This window comes from Typopeltis vanoorti, chromosome 5, assembly GCF_054136105.1.
Source record: "Typopeltis vanoorti isolate ZY-2024b chromosome 5, IOZ_Tvanoo_1.0, whole genome shotgun sequence".
Lineage (NCBI taxonomy): Eukaryota > Metazoa > Arthropoda > Arachnida > Uropygi > Thelyphonidae > Typopeltis > Typopeltis vanoorti.
The window spans coordinates 88,809,989-88,827,857 of NC_143553.1; the positions used below are offsets into that span (position 1 = coordinate 88,809,989).

The 17,869-nt window shown below is 35.0% G+C and overlaps 1 protein-coding gene across 1 annotated transcript in view; it reads left to right on the forward strand.

The window, feature by feature from the left end:
- LOC150106631 (uncharacterized) overlaps nucleotides 1-17,869 on the forward strand; it is a 104,531-nt gene that overhangs the window by 83,744 nt on the left and 2,918 nt on the right. Inside the window, exons 4-5 of the mRNA XM_090392590.1 lie at nucleotides 1,287-1,477; nucleotides 14,708-14,842. Coding sequence (XP_090248716.1) covers nucleotides 1,287-1,477; nucleotides 14,708-14,842 — 326 coding nt within the window. The remainder of the gene's footprint in view (nucleotides 1-1,286; nucleotides 1,478-14,707; nucleotides 14,843-17,869) is intronic.

Sequence of the window (17,869 nt, forward strand, 5' to 3'; positions counted from 1 at the left end):
AACTGTTCAGCCTGTGAGTACAACACAACAGTGTGCGTGTGCGCGCACGCAGCATTTAAAAAAAAAACTCAATTCAATTTAGGCATTAATGAATTTAGCAATTATTCACAAACTAGTTTCTGTAGGTCGTGGACATAAAAAAAAATACTGGGACAGATGAGAAGACAATGAAGAACATAACTTGGTTTTATGTGTAGTGCTGAATGGGGGGAAAGGAACTAACGACAACGTACGCGATAATCAGCTTCAGTAATTGGCTCATCAACGTTGATTACCTGGCTATTCGTCTGCCATCATGTTCGTGGATAGAAACTTGTAGATCAAGGTGTCGGTAAAGTCATCGAGTCAGCATTTCTTATAAATGCATCTCATTGTGAAGCTTCTTTTTTTTTTTTTTACCTAGAAATGTCAGCTAAATGAACATTACTATAATGGAAGAAATTATGTCAGCCTTACGGTACTGGTCTCCCAGCACACACACAAATATTAAAAAAAAAACTTCAGCTTATTCCTACGGATAATCATACAAAGAAACCGACTTTAGTATTCGCTTTATGAAAAACGTGTCTTGACACTTTTTCGACGCTGTTACTAAGGAGAGCATAGGTCATTCACACTTTGGTTTTCCGTTGCGTTAAATAGTATTTTTCACCTCACAGCCATCCAAGAAAATTCTCGACCTTCATACCAGACCTCGCAGTCTTGCGACATTCCACTGCTCAGGTTTGAAAAATCTCCATCAGTTGACTCACTCCTAGACCTGTTTATGGCCTCTGATGTCTAAAGTGTTTTTTTTAGACTATTCTCATTATCGGTGCTCCTAAAACAACAACAAAAAAATGCAATAACCGTCTAGGACTTGAAGAAGATGAAGGTAATTCTGTATATTTGAGTCCATAAAATATCACTAGCTGGGAATTAGAATGTCTGTTGGAATATTTAATATGCTCCTAAACAATTTAGTTCTCATGAGGATACAAAGCCGGTTTCAAATATGTTACAGTATAACGACATTAAAAGTAGCAGTTGCGTGTATAAATTATGTTAATTCTTATGTAGTGGGGTGTTATTTTGTATTAAGAAAACAAAAGTTAAAAGACTGCATGTGTCAAAGTCGCGTTTATCGTTCGTTCAATTGGACGTAATTGAAGGACATGTGGTAGGTTATAAATAGAGGTAGAATACAGTCGTTTTACACACTCCTCCCTAAAATATAAATCTAATTTGTAGTACTGCGATAAAAAAAAATGATATTCTAAAGTGAGACATTTTTTTTATTCCATTAGACTTTACACGTTGGAAGAAATGGTCTCAACACAGTTGGAATCGGCAACTCTGTGGAGAAACTTTTGTTCATCAATCACACTGAATGTGAATGCCAACCTATTAATGATGTTCCAAGGACCGAGGAAGATCCTCAACCAACGTTTAAACTGGGAAATCCGCATTCAACTCATCAAAGTACTTCTCATTCAAAGTAAGTACTGGATTGGATACGGGCAGTCTTAAAAATCTTTTTTTTTTTCAAAGTGCAGCTGACTTTATTAAACTCTATTCGTCAGTGTTCAATACTGAATATTATTCCTGTTGTAATTCATGTTCATAAAAAAAAAAAACTCGTATTATAGTAAACACAAAACTTTTGTTGGAAGAATGTCATGCCATCTGTTGGGAAACATTTGAGTTCTGATCTCATAATGAACGATAAAATAGTTTTCTAAGGTTTGCTGTTGAAGTTGAATTGTCTTTCCTCAACAACTGAAGAGAAGCATCTGTAGCGTAGTCTGCATCAACGATGCTCTCCGTTTGGAAAGACCTCCGTCGAACCCTATCTAGAACGCCAAAGAACTTTTAAGTGTTTTTCAGTGGAAAGTTAGACAGGCTCGCGTGGAATTAGAACGGTTCTTCATATACAGCAAAATAGGCAAACCAATCGCAAAATAACACGATGCCAGATTTGGTCAGTTAACTGACCAAATCTGGCATCGTAATCTTGGTTCTAATTTCTAGACGGAACGTAGAACAAATATTCACTATTAAGGGACAGGATCTATAGAATATATTAAATGAAATGAGATACTCATGGTGATGAGTGACTTGAATGCAAAGGTTGGAGAAGGGGAAGAAAATCCAGTTGTTGGAAAATTTGGACTAGGCGACAGAAATGAAAGAGGTGAGAGATTGATACAATTCTGCGTTCAAAACAACTGACGCATAACGAATACTTTATTTCAACATCTTAAGCGCAGACTCTACACTTGAACAAACCCTTGTTACTCTATAAGAAATCAAATAGTTTTTATAATGATAAATAATGGATATAAAAATAATATAACCGACACCAAAACATACCCAGGTGCTGATATAGATTCCGACCATAACCCTGTTGTGTCTACTTTAGAAATTAAACTAAAAAACATTTCTAAAAATAATCATACTGAAAGACTTGACAGCTCTGAATATACCTGACAACATAATGGTGTTTAACTCAGAAATTAAGAAGACATTAGACCATGTAGGATATAAAACAAAAGACAAACTTTGCAACGCAGAAGAAATTGAAAAAAGATGGTCAAAGTTTAGAAGTGCAATATACCAATGAGATTATTCCAAAAATGAAATACTATAAGAAAAAAAATCTTGGATGACAGAATCAATATTAGAACTTATGAAAGACGAAAAAAGAAAAGTACACAACGGTATAGAATACTCAGTAAAATTATGAAAAATGAATGAAGGAAGGCTAAAGATAAGTAATTAAATGAAAAAGGTAAAGAAATAGGATTTGGGCAACAAACACAATAGTAAAGAAATGCATAAATGAATCCAATCTCTGACAAATAAAAACAAAAACTTCAACCATAATCCTTGTATAAAAGATCAAAATGAAAATTACTACTATAAACACAAGATATCATAAAAAAGATGGAAGGAATATAGAAAAGAATTGTTTGACACGTACCAGATATACAAAATGTGAATGGTGAACCAATTACGTATGAAGAAATGGAATACGATATAAGTCAAATGAAAACAGGCAAAACACCAGGCTCTGATCAGATCCCTATCGAATGGTTAAAGAAAGTAAATGAAAACACAATTAATGATCTAAAAATTATTTTCAATAATATATATGATACAGGATACATCCCGGATGATCTAAGAAAATCCACCTTTGTTACTATCGCCACAAGCCATGTTACGATATTACTACTGAGAATACTCCTAAAAAGAATAAAACGCATTTTGTTAATAGAAAGAGATGACACTCAATCAGGTTTTCAAAAAGACAAAGGACAAGAGAAGGAATTTTCAATCTGAAAACATTATGCGAAAGACGCCTCGATAACCAGAAAAGCATATGTCTTTGTTTTATTGATTACACCAAAGCATCTGATTCAATAGATCAGAAGAAATTAATAGAGATTCTACAGAATAATGTGTTAAATGGAAAAGATCTACGTACAATTACAAATATATACTGGAATCAGATAGCCTCAATAAGATACAGAAATGAATATTCTGACAGCTTTGAAATCAAAAAAGGAGTAAGACAAGGATGTGCCTTATCACCTATATTATATAATATATATAGTGATCAAGATTTTAATTGAACAGGTTAACTATTTTATATATCCGGTACAAATGTTTTTCAGAAGGAGGAAATTCCCTTAAAGAAATAAAAGGGAATTTAGTAAGAAAAGCTTTTATTGATATGAAAACTGTTCTAACATCCAGAGATATTAATATAGACACAAGAAGACGAAGATTGATAGATCTGGTCAAGCCTTCTCTACAACAGTGAAACATGGACTCTAAATAAAGAAGCAGAGAAAAAATTAGAAGCTTTCAAAATGTGGACCATCAGAAGAATGCTGAAAATACCATGGACAGAGAAAATGAAAAACGAAGATGTTTTAAAGAAAGAAAAATCAAAAGAACAGTAATGAAAATCATCAAAGAACGAAAACGTAAATATTTTGGTACGAATCTAGCTAGATAAGAAGGCATTCAGAAATTAATATTAGAAGGGAAACTGGACGGGAAAAGAAGGAGAGGTAGACCTAGGGAAATGCGGTTTGAAGACATTAAGAACTGGACTGGACTGGACTGGCTTGAATTACGATAAATGTTCAAGAGCAGCAAAAGAAAAAAAAAAAGTTTTCGGACATGGTTACCAACCTCCTTCTAGGGGATGGCACTTGAAGAATGGACAAAATTCATTCGTGACCACGAAGTGTATTATTATTATTAGTCTCATTATTATTTATTTGTTTTTAATGTCATTCATCATAGACGTGAGTTTAATAGCCAAGAGTAGGAGGGAGTTTTTTTTTCTTGAATACTTTTAAATTTTTATTACCAATAACCCATTCCACAAGACGACACTAATGCGAATAAATTAAGAGGTCAAGTAGTTTAGTGCGATGAGTGCGAGGTCGGACTATAAACTTGGAGTGAATTACGAGTGTTCCGATTCTGAACAATCCACCCCAGATGATTTATAAACATTACCCGGGTTCAGAAATAAGCTCTTTACATTGTAATTAGCAGTAGGCCTTTATATTTACTGGTATGCACATTATGTCTAAAAATATAAAACGGGAAAGGTAAGAACTTATAACTCCGAAAAGTGGTGGTTCGAAACGCAGATCCCCAGAGATATTCCGGGAATAAACCGCTGGATAGAAGCGCGCTTTTATTGGCTTTGCATCCAAGCACAAATTCTGAAAGACTGAAGGAATGATTTATAGTACCCTACACTTAGGGGTCGTATTTGTCATGCATCAGCCTCTTTTCAAATCAAAGGAAATATCCCAAGAAATCCTGTATATCTTAAGAAGGTCTCGCCAAGGTCATTTTAACTCCTTGTGAGGAGTTCAGCATTCTGACAAGTTCTGACCTTTTTGGATCTTGAAGCAATAATACTTGTAACATCTCTAACAAGAGATAACATTCTAAATTAAAAAAGGAGAAAAAAAAAGAGGGAAATTTTTATACTTAAGTCCCTCATACTGTGATAGTGTGTTTCGGTATAATTTACGAACGTGCGTGTCACCTCGGTCCCCTTTCAAGTGACCCGGATGAAGTGGATGACCGATTAAGTCGGTTTACTAGGTACCCATCATTGTTACTATCCCCCTGTCATATTCATCGCGTGCGACCATGAAACAAGCCGCGGAAATATCATTAAGAGGAGCACAGTTACAAGCGAAGTGAATTTCACGTTCACTTATCCATTAAGACTCACTTGCTACTAGCAAGGATGAATTTTTTTTTTCTTTTTTCTGTTGTGCAAACAAAAAAGACGTAATTAGGGCGAATCAGTTTTTCGACTGAGCAACAGAATGGTTGAAGTGATTGGATTCGATTTGTTTGTTATCCTGTTTTCTTTTAGAGTGGATAAGCGGCGCAGCACACAGCGAACGTGTTCAAAAGATGCGTGAATGTATTGATCTGCCCCTGAATTGTGAGACGAAATATCGGATATATTTATGTATGGCTACATAGTCGGATTTCAGTACACTTGTAACGAATAGGCTAGCTAAGCACCTTTTTAAACTGGTGCGTGTTTATTATATGGATTTTGTGTTCTTTCAGGCAATAAATAAGCGAGTTTCAGATTGTGGTGGCAGTGGAAAATGCGATATCATGAAATACTTCGTCGTACACTTCTTAAATGCAAACTATGTATGTTGAGACTAACACTTCACTTCATAAGGATGTTTAATTAGGTCAGATTTCCCAGCTCGTAGCATTCTGATGTAATAGTGGTTCGTGTTTACGCACACACGCTCGTGTGTTTGCATTAACAGTTGGTTTGAATTTGTGAAAACGGATAAGTTCAAGTGTTTTAACACTTCGTAAGAAGAATGTACTTGCTATGTGGGATCAAGGTTATTCCTTGATAACTATTACGATACGTAAGCAAATTTTAGTGTGTTTTTTTTTCTTTTTTTCTCTTGGATTCTGTAAATATGCAGAGTAATTAAATCAAGAGTTTTAACGGACGAGTGTTGGGTTTTGTGAATACGAATATGAAAACATGATCGTTCAAATTCTTGACGAGTTTTGGTATTTTTTCCATTCAGTACTCAGTTTGTATTAGGAGGAACTTGTCGGCATTTAACTGATATTTGAATTCGGCGTTTGCTTCATGTAATATGCTAATCTAAAGTTCGAGGAGTATTATTTGTCGGCTAAGATTCTCGTGAGATTCTTTTAGCCTCTGGGTTGCAGTGGTTCTCTCGGAGATGAGCACCACTGCGATGTTTCCACCATAACAATTCGGAGCGAAGTTACCCCTTATCGGAACTTGGTGTTTACGTAAAGGTTTGATAATATCATGACGGTGTACGCCGTCTGTTTATGTTCAAAACATTTCGCATGTCCTTGTGCTATTATAAAGTAAGAGGGATCGTACTGAGATTCTAATTATATTGCCAACTGAAATGATTAAAAATCGACCGGAAGTGAGGGAACGTATTGTGGTTCATCTTTGTATGCTAGTAATTATCTTTCTGGACGCGACAGCGATCTGGGGTGCAGGAACTAAAGAGCATAGTATTAAGAACAAGACGTTGCTTTGTGTCATTGAAAATAGTGGAGGTTTACAGAATGAAATTAATCCATTAGTTAAAATAGAAAGATATATTTGGAACAAAACAAGATGGATATTGTGATAAAATCCAAATAAAGCAGAACAACACTGACACGCTAAGTTAGTGTTGCAAAATATAGCACGGCAGTTACGTATTACGTTTCTTTGTAAGCAAAGTATTGTAGGGAGTCAGTGACTACTCCTGTTTATAAGCATCATTAAGGCTGAAATTCGACTTTTAACTTCTAAGTTAAATATAAGTGGTCAGTTTGTTTTATTTGATAAGCTATGGCCAGCTTAATTTAAAGTTTAATTAATAAAAGAATTGAAATAATTTCAACATAACGAAAAACAGCCAAAACGCGTCACTCTCCTCCTCTGACCTTTGCAGATTTTTCTTCTCCAAAGATCGATGGTTCAGTCGATCTCGACTAAATTTGGAGGACAGTTGCTTAATGTCCTCTAATAATTTGTTCAAATGGACTAAAATACAAGGGAGGTAACTTTTTGAATTGGTGCTTCTACAGTCACTTTCAACCTATTCTGGAATATTTTGTTTTTGTTTTTTATATCTTAATACACCCTTGAGAATTTCGCGACCATCATTCGAAAATGAATGGATAGAATTGAAAATGATGTCGCAGAAACCGCTAAAGGGAGTAAGTATCATTCGATCAGTTATTCCTCGGACTGTTTTACCTACCTCATCCGAAAATAGCTCATATGTTTTAAAAAAATAGGATAGTGGGAAATTGGCTTCAAATTAGAAGTAGTTTTGGTGGTGGTGCCAACATCTTCCAAACATCTATTCTTCCTCGTTTTCTCATTACGTTTTCATATGTGATAGCTAATGCCATGAGACGTTGCATGTATGATCTGAATTCTTATGAGAAAATGATTATTACCTTGAATATACGTTTTAAGTATAGGATAATATCCCTCCAGAGAACACGCTTTCTTAATTCAGTCTTACAGAAGTATCTAAAATTTTGGGAACTTCTATAAATTTAACCTAAAACAAAACGTGAATGCAATATAAATTCTTAAAAAATAGGCAAAACGGTCCATGAAACATACGCACCAAATGGAAGCCATATTTGGTGTGTGTGGTGACATCGTAACGACCAGTTGATTTGGACATAATTCAAATAGCAAAACACATAAGAGACGGGAAGTTTTTGGTACAACATGACCACATCGATATCACATCAATCAGAGATGTGCAGCTTCAAAACAGGAACCATTGAATCAATAGAAGAAAATACACAAACCTGCCACTGAATCTGAAGCCTTTTATGCAGGTGTGTGTAAACGTCACTTACGTAGCATATAAGCAAAATACTTGATCACGTGCCTCACCAAGTGTTCTATGGAATAAACCAACAGCCACATGTTAACTTCAGGTTCATTTTTCAGGCATCTCTAGATTCAGGTTTTTTCATCAAATCGGTAATTTCTTCCTCTTCAATTTCTAGCTCTTCATAGCTGCAAAAATTAGTCTCATTCACTTACACATTTTCAGAATCGAATCAGAAACATCCGACGTCTGTTTATGTCGAATTTTTTCAGGTCAGTTTGTCTGTCCTGTTTGCCTTTATTTTCAAATAACAGTTGAAGCAGCGATCGGGAAATTCTCACCGTAGTAGGCCTGATAATTCATAAATGCTTTTACAGACAATCTAATATCTTCTTGGGTTTATAACGTTTGTCTTAATTTATACGGTTTTCAGCAATGGCCCATAAGATGTACTACGACCGCACGAAGAGAATGTCGTACGCATTCACGTTTTGTTTTAGGTTAAATTTATAGAGGTTCCCAGATTTCCAGACTATGTTTATTAATTTAATTCCAAGTATGCTTCACCAAACCTTCGAATATTTAATTTGAATTACAATAAGGAGATGATTTTTTTATATAAATTGTCTGAAAGACTCACCTGTTGCAAAAAATTTTCTTTAAATTTCAGCATGCAATGGAGTTTCGCCTTCAGTGTTAATAATTGACTGTTATCCTTTTTTTTTCCCCCTGCTGAACTTTTCCTCGTGCAATTACATTATGCAAATATCGTTTCCTGAATGCAGACTGTTCACAAACCTGTGCGGAATCTTTGGATATAAATGCAGAGCTTTCTTGGGTTGTATTGCCCGACAGAAATATGATTTACAATTTGTTTATTCCTCAGCATTTTCAATTAAGTATTTATTCTCCAACATTTAAGTTTAAAGAAATCTTTGGAGCTGTTTAAGAATAGTCCAAACTTTGTTTGGAAATTCGACGTACTATACCAAGTGGAAATGTCCAAATTTTGTGTGAGCAAATGTCGTCTTTGTTCGACAAAATCGATGAGGAACCAACTGAATGAAATTATCGTCCTCATAAGTTACTATTCTCGATGATCATTATCCATCTCGATCGGTGTGATACACTCTGACGTCTCCGTTTTAGGCAAACTGCTGTTAACACTAACGGTGCATCTGACCGTTGTTAATCCCAGAAGATTAGCATCCACAGAAGTGGAAAAGCTGTTCAACATTGTCACAGCTAAGATTAGGCTATTATCAATGTTGTCAGCAGTTGTATATAAATGGCCCATTGACATGATGAAGCAACGAAATCTGTTACGTAAGAGAGCTTTTTTGGTCAGTAACATAGCTGGTACTAAACGTTTTTCACTAGTATATTGTAAGCATTCTGTATAGTGGACTTAACTTAGATCGGTCGTCCATTTTACCACTCCCTTTTATGATAATATTTCGTGCCAAGGCATGTTCAAATCCCAATTTTTTTTCACGTATTATTCATAAGTGACTGACTTTTGGGCATCCACCAGGCAGATTAGGTTATTGATAACGATAACCTAATCTTAATCCCAATGATACAGCAAATTCAACAATTTTTATTAATTATTTCATCGTTATTATTAGTAATCTTCCCATGGCTCTGAAAAAAAAAAAAACAACAGAAGAATACGCACTTGTAATTCTTCAAACGAGTTTGACTAAACAGGCTTAACCTTGTAAAACTACAACAAAGAATCGGGCGTAACTTAGTTGATTATTAAAAGTCGAAAACGGCGTACTACGTGTAATTTTTCGCACCAAATGATCCACACCAAAGAGACAAATATGCAGAATACACGAAGTCATCTCCTATCTAATTTTTAGCAGACGCCTAAAACGCGTGCCTTGTCAGGATAACTCAACCTTAACCCATCACAATTACCAGCTGGTGTCTCTACCCATACGTATAAAGGAAAACGGGCGTAGTTACCGAATTAGGAAACTGTACATGCCTTCGAGTGAAGGTAAGTTTGTGGGTCTCTTTTCATTAGCTTTCTCATTTCAAAACATTTGTCGTTTTTTTTCTTCGTTTCAAGCGAAATATGTTGTTATGACAACCAACTATTCAATCGTTTCATTGTTTGGAATATTATCTGGAAGGTTGCCAACTATTTCCGGATATAAAAACCAATATTTCATTTTTAAGTGTCAACTGTTTCAGTTGATACAAATTCTGGAACAACGTACTCATAACCAGAGCCGGTGCTAGGGTCTTTGCCGCCCACATGCAATTTCTATCTAAGCGCCCCTGTAACGATTCGGGCGTGTGTGGTCCTTTTACGATAATAAAAATTTTAATTATTTGAAATTTCTTAAATAAATTTTGACGGAACAGCCACACGTTGGTTCGCTAAATGTAACAAACCGGGAGTGTTGAGTAGGCAGGATAATCGTTAAAAACCCGAATCTTCAAAAAATTCTCAAAAGTTAAAGCAAATTTTGATAAAGCCACTTCATTTTAATCGTTGAATATAATGATACAGGGATTATAGCCTTCTCACCGACCCGAATCGCTAACAAAATTAAAATGAATTTTAATTAAAGTTAAAATTTATTTGAACTAAAGTTTAAAAAATTCTTGCATTTTACAAGTTACTAAATTCTTAGTAACTTGTAAAAATTTTTATAAGTGAAACTATCTTTTAGAAAAATAAAAGAAACTCGAGATAGATGAGAAAATAAGAAAAGAATTCTGAAATAATTAGAACATTTAATATAAGTATTCAAAAAAATGACATCTTTACAGAATAACAGAAAATAAATTAAATTACATAAATATACTTGAAATTTTTTTATTAAAATTTTAAGATTTTTGATTTCATATTCACAAAATTATAAATAATGCTCTTAACGTCTAATTCCGCACATATATCATTTTGAATAGCTATTAACGCCAAACTAACAAGCCTTTTTTGTGACATACTTGTTCTTAAGTAGGTTTTAATCAATTTCAACTTGGAAAAGGAACGTTCTTCGCTCGCTACATTAACAGGTAAGGTTAATAGTATTCTTAAAGCAATTGAAAAGTTAGGGAAATATAAATTATTGGACACAATAAAATTAAGAATATCGAAAGGGTTTTGAATATTTAAATTATCCTTCCGAAAAATATCCCGGAAAGCACATAACTCGTCATATAGTTCTATTGCATTTACGTCTTTATTGTCGCCGTCCTTCAAGAGAATCTCTAAATCGTCACAATTTTTTCGTAAATCTTCGTTGTTAATTTGTAGTAATCTATACAAGAAATTGAAATTATCATAATATGTTTTTAGTTATTCAAAACGTTCTATTAACGAACACATTGCAACGTCTAGAAGCGTATAAAACCCATTCACTCTAAATTTATCTTCTGGCGATTGTGGTGTTTCGTCATGTTTCTCGTAGACGTATAATTGTATCTGCATTCACTTTGGCTGCATCGTTAATGATTAAATTTAGAGTATGAGCAGCACATGGCATGTAAAAAGCTCGAGGAATTTTGTTCAAAAGCAAATTTTGAAGCCCATATTTTTCCTCTTTCATATTTGCCCCATTGTCATACCCTTGACCTCGCATGTCTTCAATGGAAATGTTCCATTTTTCCAGTTGTTCCATTATTGTTGCACATAAACCACGTCCTGTGGAATCTGATATATCTGCAAAACCTAAAACGTTTTCCCCTGATCTTGACAATTCCATTGTCACAGGAAACAAAGCGAATAATAATGGTTATTTGTTCTGTTTTACTTGCATCAGATATGCAGTCTAAAATTATGGAATATATTTAGATTTTCGAATTGGTAATAAAATTGTATCCCTGATTGCGTAACTTAAAGTTTCCAATATTTCATTTTGACTGTCTTTACTCAAATAGTGTACTCTATTGTTTCGTTGTAGGGCCCTTTCAACATGATTTTCCATAACGGGATCAAATCCGCAAACAGTTCGACTAATTTTAAAAAATTGCCGTTATTCCTTTCATATAATTTATCAGATGATCCGCGAAAAGCTAAATTTTGGCTACCAAGGAATTTTATAATTTCAATCAAGCGTTCTAAAGCACTCATCCAATGTTTATTTTCCATTTCATACATGCTTTGAGTCTGGAAATCAATAGTAGTTTTTTTTTTTTTTTTTTTTAATTTTTATCAAGTTCCTTCCATTTTAAGAAATTTTTCATGCGAGTTAAACTAGTCTCATGTCTATGCAAAGTTGTACTTACATTTCTCCAATCGTTATAACCTTCTACAAGACTACTTGATTCAGTAAGTACGAAAAGTCTGCAACAAAAGCAAAAAACAGAATTTAAAGTTTCAGAATAAATGAGCCATGTTCTTGGCACGAGCTCCCCGTTTTCCATTTTTCTATTATAATACGTGTCGCCAAATTTACGATCATATGTATCTCTGGGATATATTATATATTTTTTTCTTTTGAACAGGCCCCATTTCAATTAAAACAAAGCGTAATTTTTCATCAATATTTCCCCATTCACCTGGATCTTCTAAATTTACAGAAACTAACAATGTGTTAGTTTCGTGGTCAACTACAACTAAATCTTCTGCTAACTGTTTTTCACTTAAATCATGCGTCTTGTTATCATGTTCAATAGTTGCAATAGTACTTTCATGAAAAGTGGATGATGTTCACGGTTCCTCAACTCTGATTTCTGATGTATCGAGTTGGTTACAATTCGCATCAGAATATTTTAATATTTTAACAAATTTATTAAGAGTCCCAGTTTGTTTCTTAATATCTGCTTCTTTCGCAGCATAACGCTTACGATTATGTGCACCGTATAGCTTTTTTTTTTATTTTTGATTCCACTTCTATTTTATACCCACAAGAAATTATTACACAACACGACACAGAGACGAAATAATAGTCCGCACTGCACTACTGTCAGTAGCCTACTGAGATGCGTACCATATGACTGGTTAACTAGCAACAAATGTTTTGTACAAAAATTCGTTTCTGCGCATAAAAACCGTTCATCGTTTCACTTTAGATAGACTGCAGTAGACACAACATTCTGCAGGCAAGCATTTAGCCTGCTCTCACTGCAAAATTGTAAACAGCCGGCTGATCAAGGAGGCGGCAATATACATTTTTTTTTAAAATTTTTATTCGGTGTATCCGGCCTTATTTATTTTAATATTGATCATTCTAAGAATTCTTTGTTTTTATGATAAAAATTTTGTTTCTTAAAAATGAACTTATGAACCGTGCCCCAGCGGCGGCGTCCCCTTCGTAGCGGGCCCGCATTCCCGCTTCCGTCGGCCCTGCTCATAACAATACTCAAATACCTATCCTATTGTACTTTCTGCAATGAATGCTAAATAAATTCATTGCGTTCATCGTAACGTGACCATAACAGTGACCGATAGATGGCACCACTACACAGTACCAAGTTAAACCAACCAACAATTAATTTTTGAATAATTACAAGCGTTAAAAATATTTCAATAAATAAAATCACCCAGCCGATTCACTAGTTTTATATATAATTTTTTCTGTTATTAAAATATTTTTAAATTATATTTACTGTTCTTTTTTTTAAATAGTATATCCCGCATATATAAAGAAACGGTGTTATTGCCCACACGAAGCATAGCATATTTGTTTCAGAGTATTGAATTTCATCGCCTTTGGTTTGGTTACATTTTATTCATAAGTGTTGCTAGATACTGGCCTTCATGATTAAATTACTTGATATAATCTTTTAGAGGCAAAAATATGCATAAATTACCTTTTTATACTTATGCCACTAGACTTTTGTTTTAATTTTGCTATTTATACAAAATAAATACATAAAATTAATAAATGCCTTCGTGTGTATATTAAATGGTGGAATTTGTGGGGGAAAAAAAGGCGCTAAAATAACACTTCAGACAAAGAACAGAAACCGAAAACCACAACAACTAACAAAAACGAAGCAGCTGTTGAAGGTTCGATGAAAAACCTTGCAGATGACGATGGAATTTGAACCTCGTTCTCCCAATCCTTCAAACTGCTACAGAAAATTACTGAACCATCTTTTACAAGGACGTGAAATAATTGTAAACACACCGGGGGTGAAACTATTTCTGTCTTCATTCTACACGGATAGATTGTTTCTATCGTGAATGTTGTTGTGTGGGTTCCGGAAAAGAAAACTAATCTTCATAAACATTCGGAGATACGTTGTTGGTTAACAACTGACAACGTCACCGATACCCTTTGACCCCAAGAAGTGATTATCTTTTCTTTTTAATTTGTTTTTATTAGAAATTTTTTTTCTCTCACTCCAGCTGTGCCAGCTGCTTTCGAATACATTGTTATTACAAATGTGACCCAGTTGCTCGCTCAGCATTTGCCTTTCTTCGCAATCAGGTTTGCTCATGCGCAAAAGGACATCTGATGAGTCCAACCCAAACTTGACTACAAGGACACTTTTTCCTTCTCAAATGATCATTTGAATTTGTCTTTATGTTGCTAGCATAGCTTAATAGTGACTTAAGATTTATTTTTATGCGGCCCACATACACCCATTTATGTGTGCGCACACACAAATTACTCCACTCAACCACTGGCATTCACCAAGTCCCACAGGAGTACTTCAATGTCCGTGACCAATTCAAATGAGTTAATTAGTTCAAACCAATTCTGTTGTCTGGCTTGACAATTTAGAGTACTTGTTTTATTATCTGTTATAGCTGATACTTGGATTTCAAGTGTGTAAAGTGTTTTTAGACTTGATTTTAAACTTATAAAACATTTGCCATTTTTATTTTTTTACACTAGATGTCGCGACTGTCCGGTTCCATTTTCTAGGAGAAATTATTCAGATGGCAGATGTAGCTGCGACTGTTTTGATCGCCAAAAGCCTTGTCTTAGAATAAAAAGGGGAAGAGAATCTCTCTCGGAGGTTGAAAGAAGGTAATAATTTAATAAATGGTACACTTAGTTATAGCATTACCATCTATTCTTATTATATCATGCTCTTAAAACGAATCACCTGCATACTTCTGAAACTAGAGATCCCATCTCTGTTTACAGCTACACGATCCTTTGGGTTTTCCCCCTTATTCGGTCCCTTTCGCGTCTTAGACACCTCCTTATGAATCACAACAGAGACATCCATCCTTGGAGGGTGTGGCAACAACCTACCAGTCGCTCACAAGGAAACCCAGTATAAATAACCCATCAATTTATCCCCAAAAGTTTTCAACGCCCTTCTTTATCGGGCACGGATCAAGACCACCGGGATTCGGTCTGAGGAGAGCCTTCAGAAACATGAAAGGGCCTCTTCATAGTTTAACAATGGTCTCTTTCAGCATTTGCATAACATACTCGCACACACCTTAAGACACTTACGAATGCCACCTTAACCTTTTTGAGGCCATAATCGTGCAGTACACAGTCGTGTCTGCTTCCCCCATAGGGATGGCCTGGTTTTTGAATTGCGGGTAATATTAAAATATGGCCTTAAGCCTTTATTCGATACAGAGTTACTTTATGTAGATAAGATAGATTCAAGTGCTTAAATGCTTTGTGATTAAATAATTTATTAGCGTCCGGCTTCAGAGGTTTGAGAAATCGAAAATGAGGTGCTCACTGTGTTATATGTTGGAAAAAACTTGGGAAGGGAATTCTTTAGTTTTTCTGTTTGTTCTCGTGAAGAATATCAGGTCACAGGAAAATAAAGGAATATTATAAGAAAGGAGCTATAAGTTGCACGATCCTATTCAGACATTTTTCACTTTTAGTCCTGAATTTTACGCATCGTTTTTTTTTTAGTAAAGCTGTAGAGAACATTGGATACTAAACCTCGTTTAGTATCCAATGTCCCCCCCCCCAATGTTCTCGTTTAGTAAGCCCAAATTTTAAATTGTTTTTTCCTGTTCCACCTCAGAATTTCATGAATATATATCCATATTCTATAAAAAAAAGAAAACTAAATTCAACTGACATTAGTCGTAGCAACGAATAAAAAAAAATAAAAAAAAACATTTTTCATTATTTTGAACTTTGAAATGCATAATTTTCTAGCATTTTGGTCTCCAAAATCCCACAGTGCTTAGGAGGTCACACTGTTGTAAATGAGTTATTGTTGAGGCTATCCAATTTGAACACAGCTGGATTAGTTATAAAAAGAAAAATATAAAAGCTTTTCTATAATTTATACTAGGATCTTTTAGAAAACTCGATATTTGTTGAGTATACTTGAAAAGTATTAGATGTGAATACTAATTTAGAAAAAAAAAAAAAAACAGCATTATAACCGATCAAGGAATCTCCATTAGGACCTTCTAATCTAGGATTCTTCGTAATTAGAAGGAGAGGAGACATTCAGGACACCTCAGGACAGAAGTGAGGTGTCCTGATATGCGAGTATCAGTAGGCCATGCTTGGGATCATATGATCGAAAGGGAATCTCCTGTTTTGTCTGATCTGATTTCTAAACGTCATAAGAGGCCTTTGTAAATAGCGTTTGGATGGTACTATTACTGTTATGGCGGACTTTTTTAGCTATTTCGTTAAGACAATACGAAAATAAACAAAATGACAGAAATCAAGGCTCAGCTAACAAAGTAGCTGAGCTCAGATTATCCACAGGAAAAACAAACTTCTTTTGGTGCACAAAAACATCAACTGGCTCGTTCATCTCAAGCTGTCGAATGAAACGTTAAGGGAAAAGAAGAAACTCTTGCAATCACAGGAGGGTAATTAGGCCTCATAATGTTACCATGTCCCCCCCCCCACCTCTCCAAGTGATCTGAGAGCGAAAAACTAATAAAAACGGTTGACCTTCTTGCAATGAGAGGTTCTTCTGTTGTCATAGCAACGCAACGTTGTTGAGTACAGAAAAAGAGAGAGGGGTTACTAGGGAAAGTTATCAAGTCATGTTTACTGGATAAGATTTTGATGTGAACGTAACTTCAGAAATAAAGATTCGCAGCTGTGACCCGATTTTTTTTTTTTGGTCTTCGCCATGAGAAATTACTCAGACTGCTAAGTAAGATAGATGAAAATGTGCCGTCCTTGGGAAAAGTATACGATTGCCGAAAGGGGGCGCTGGCTACCCGTTGGATGTCTGTTTTACCCAAATTGATTTCGTATTTTTGTAGCCTGGGCGACCTCGAGGTTCTTTTCATATCGTATTACAGATGTCTAAAAGTGCATTTTTGTTGTTGAATTTTGTGTTCCCATGACATAACATTGTCATGTTATGAAATCGTCTAGAACGCTATTAGATTAAACCAAGTATGTATGGGGGGGGGGGTTCTCTTAGCAACAGTCGCAACAACTATTTTCCGACATAAACGTGCAGTTTCTAAAAATACAAACACCCACGTTGATCGCCAGTACTGTTACAAACATCCGAAAATTATTGCGACAAGTGTATTACCGAGGTCACAGATGCCCCAGAAAATAAAAAAAAAGTTCACAACTTTTGAACTGAGTTTGAACTCTTCTTACGGGTCACATCTGTGTGTTAGCGATCCATTTACATACTCACCGTAAATACCGTCACACTGACAAAAGCAAACGATCCATTGGAAAAAGTTGATTCTAAAAATCTCCATAGTAACAGCATCGCCAGATGTAACCTTCCATGAAAATAAGGTTCTTCGGTATTATGTATTCATTCTTTTTTCTCTCCATCTTCCCCTCTTTCTAGATTAGAGATATTCACATTTATCAAGACTCGTAAATATTTTTGCAGTAAAAGACCCGATGAGTTCTGTGTTCAATATTGAACATGGGAGGAGGCCCTTTCGCCACTTCAAGATTCGCGATAGTAGCACACATAACGCCTAACAAAGTTTGCCATTTGAATGAAGAGAGAGAGAGAGAGTCATTTTTATAGCTTGGATAAAAATCTCTTGGGAGAATTTCTCCCAAGCAAAAATTCCATATGAATAAGACGTATTTTTTGAATCTTATTCCTTTTTTTTTCGG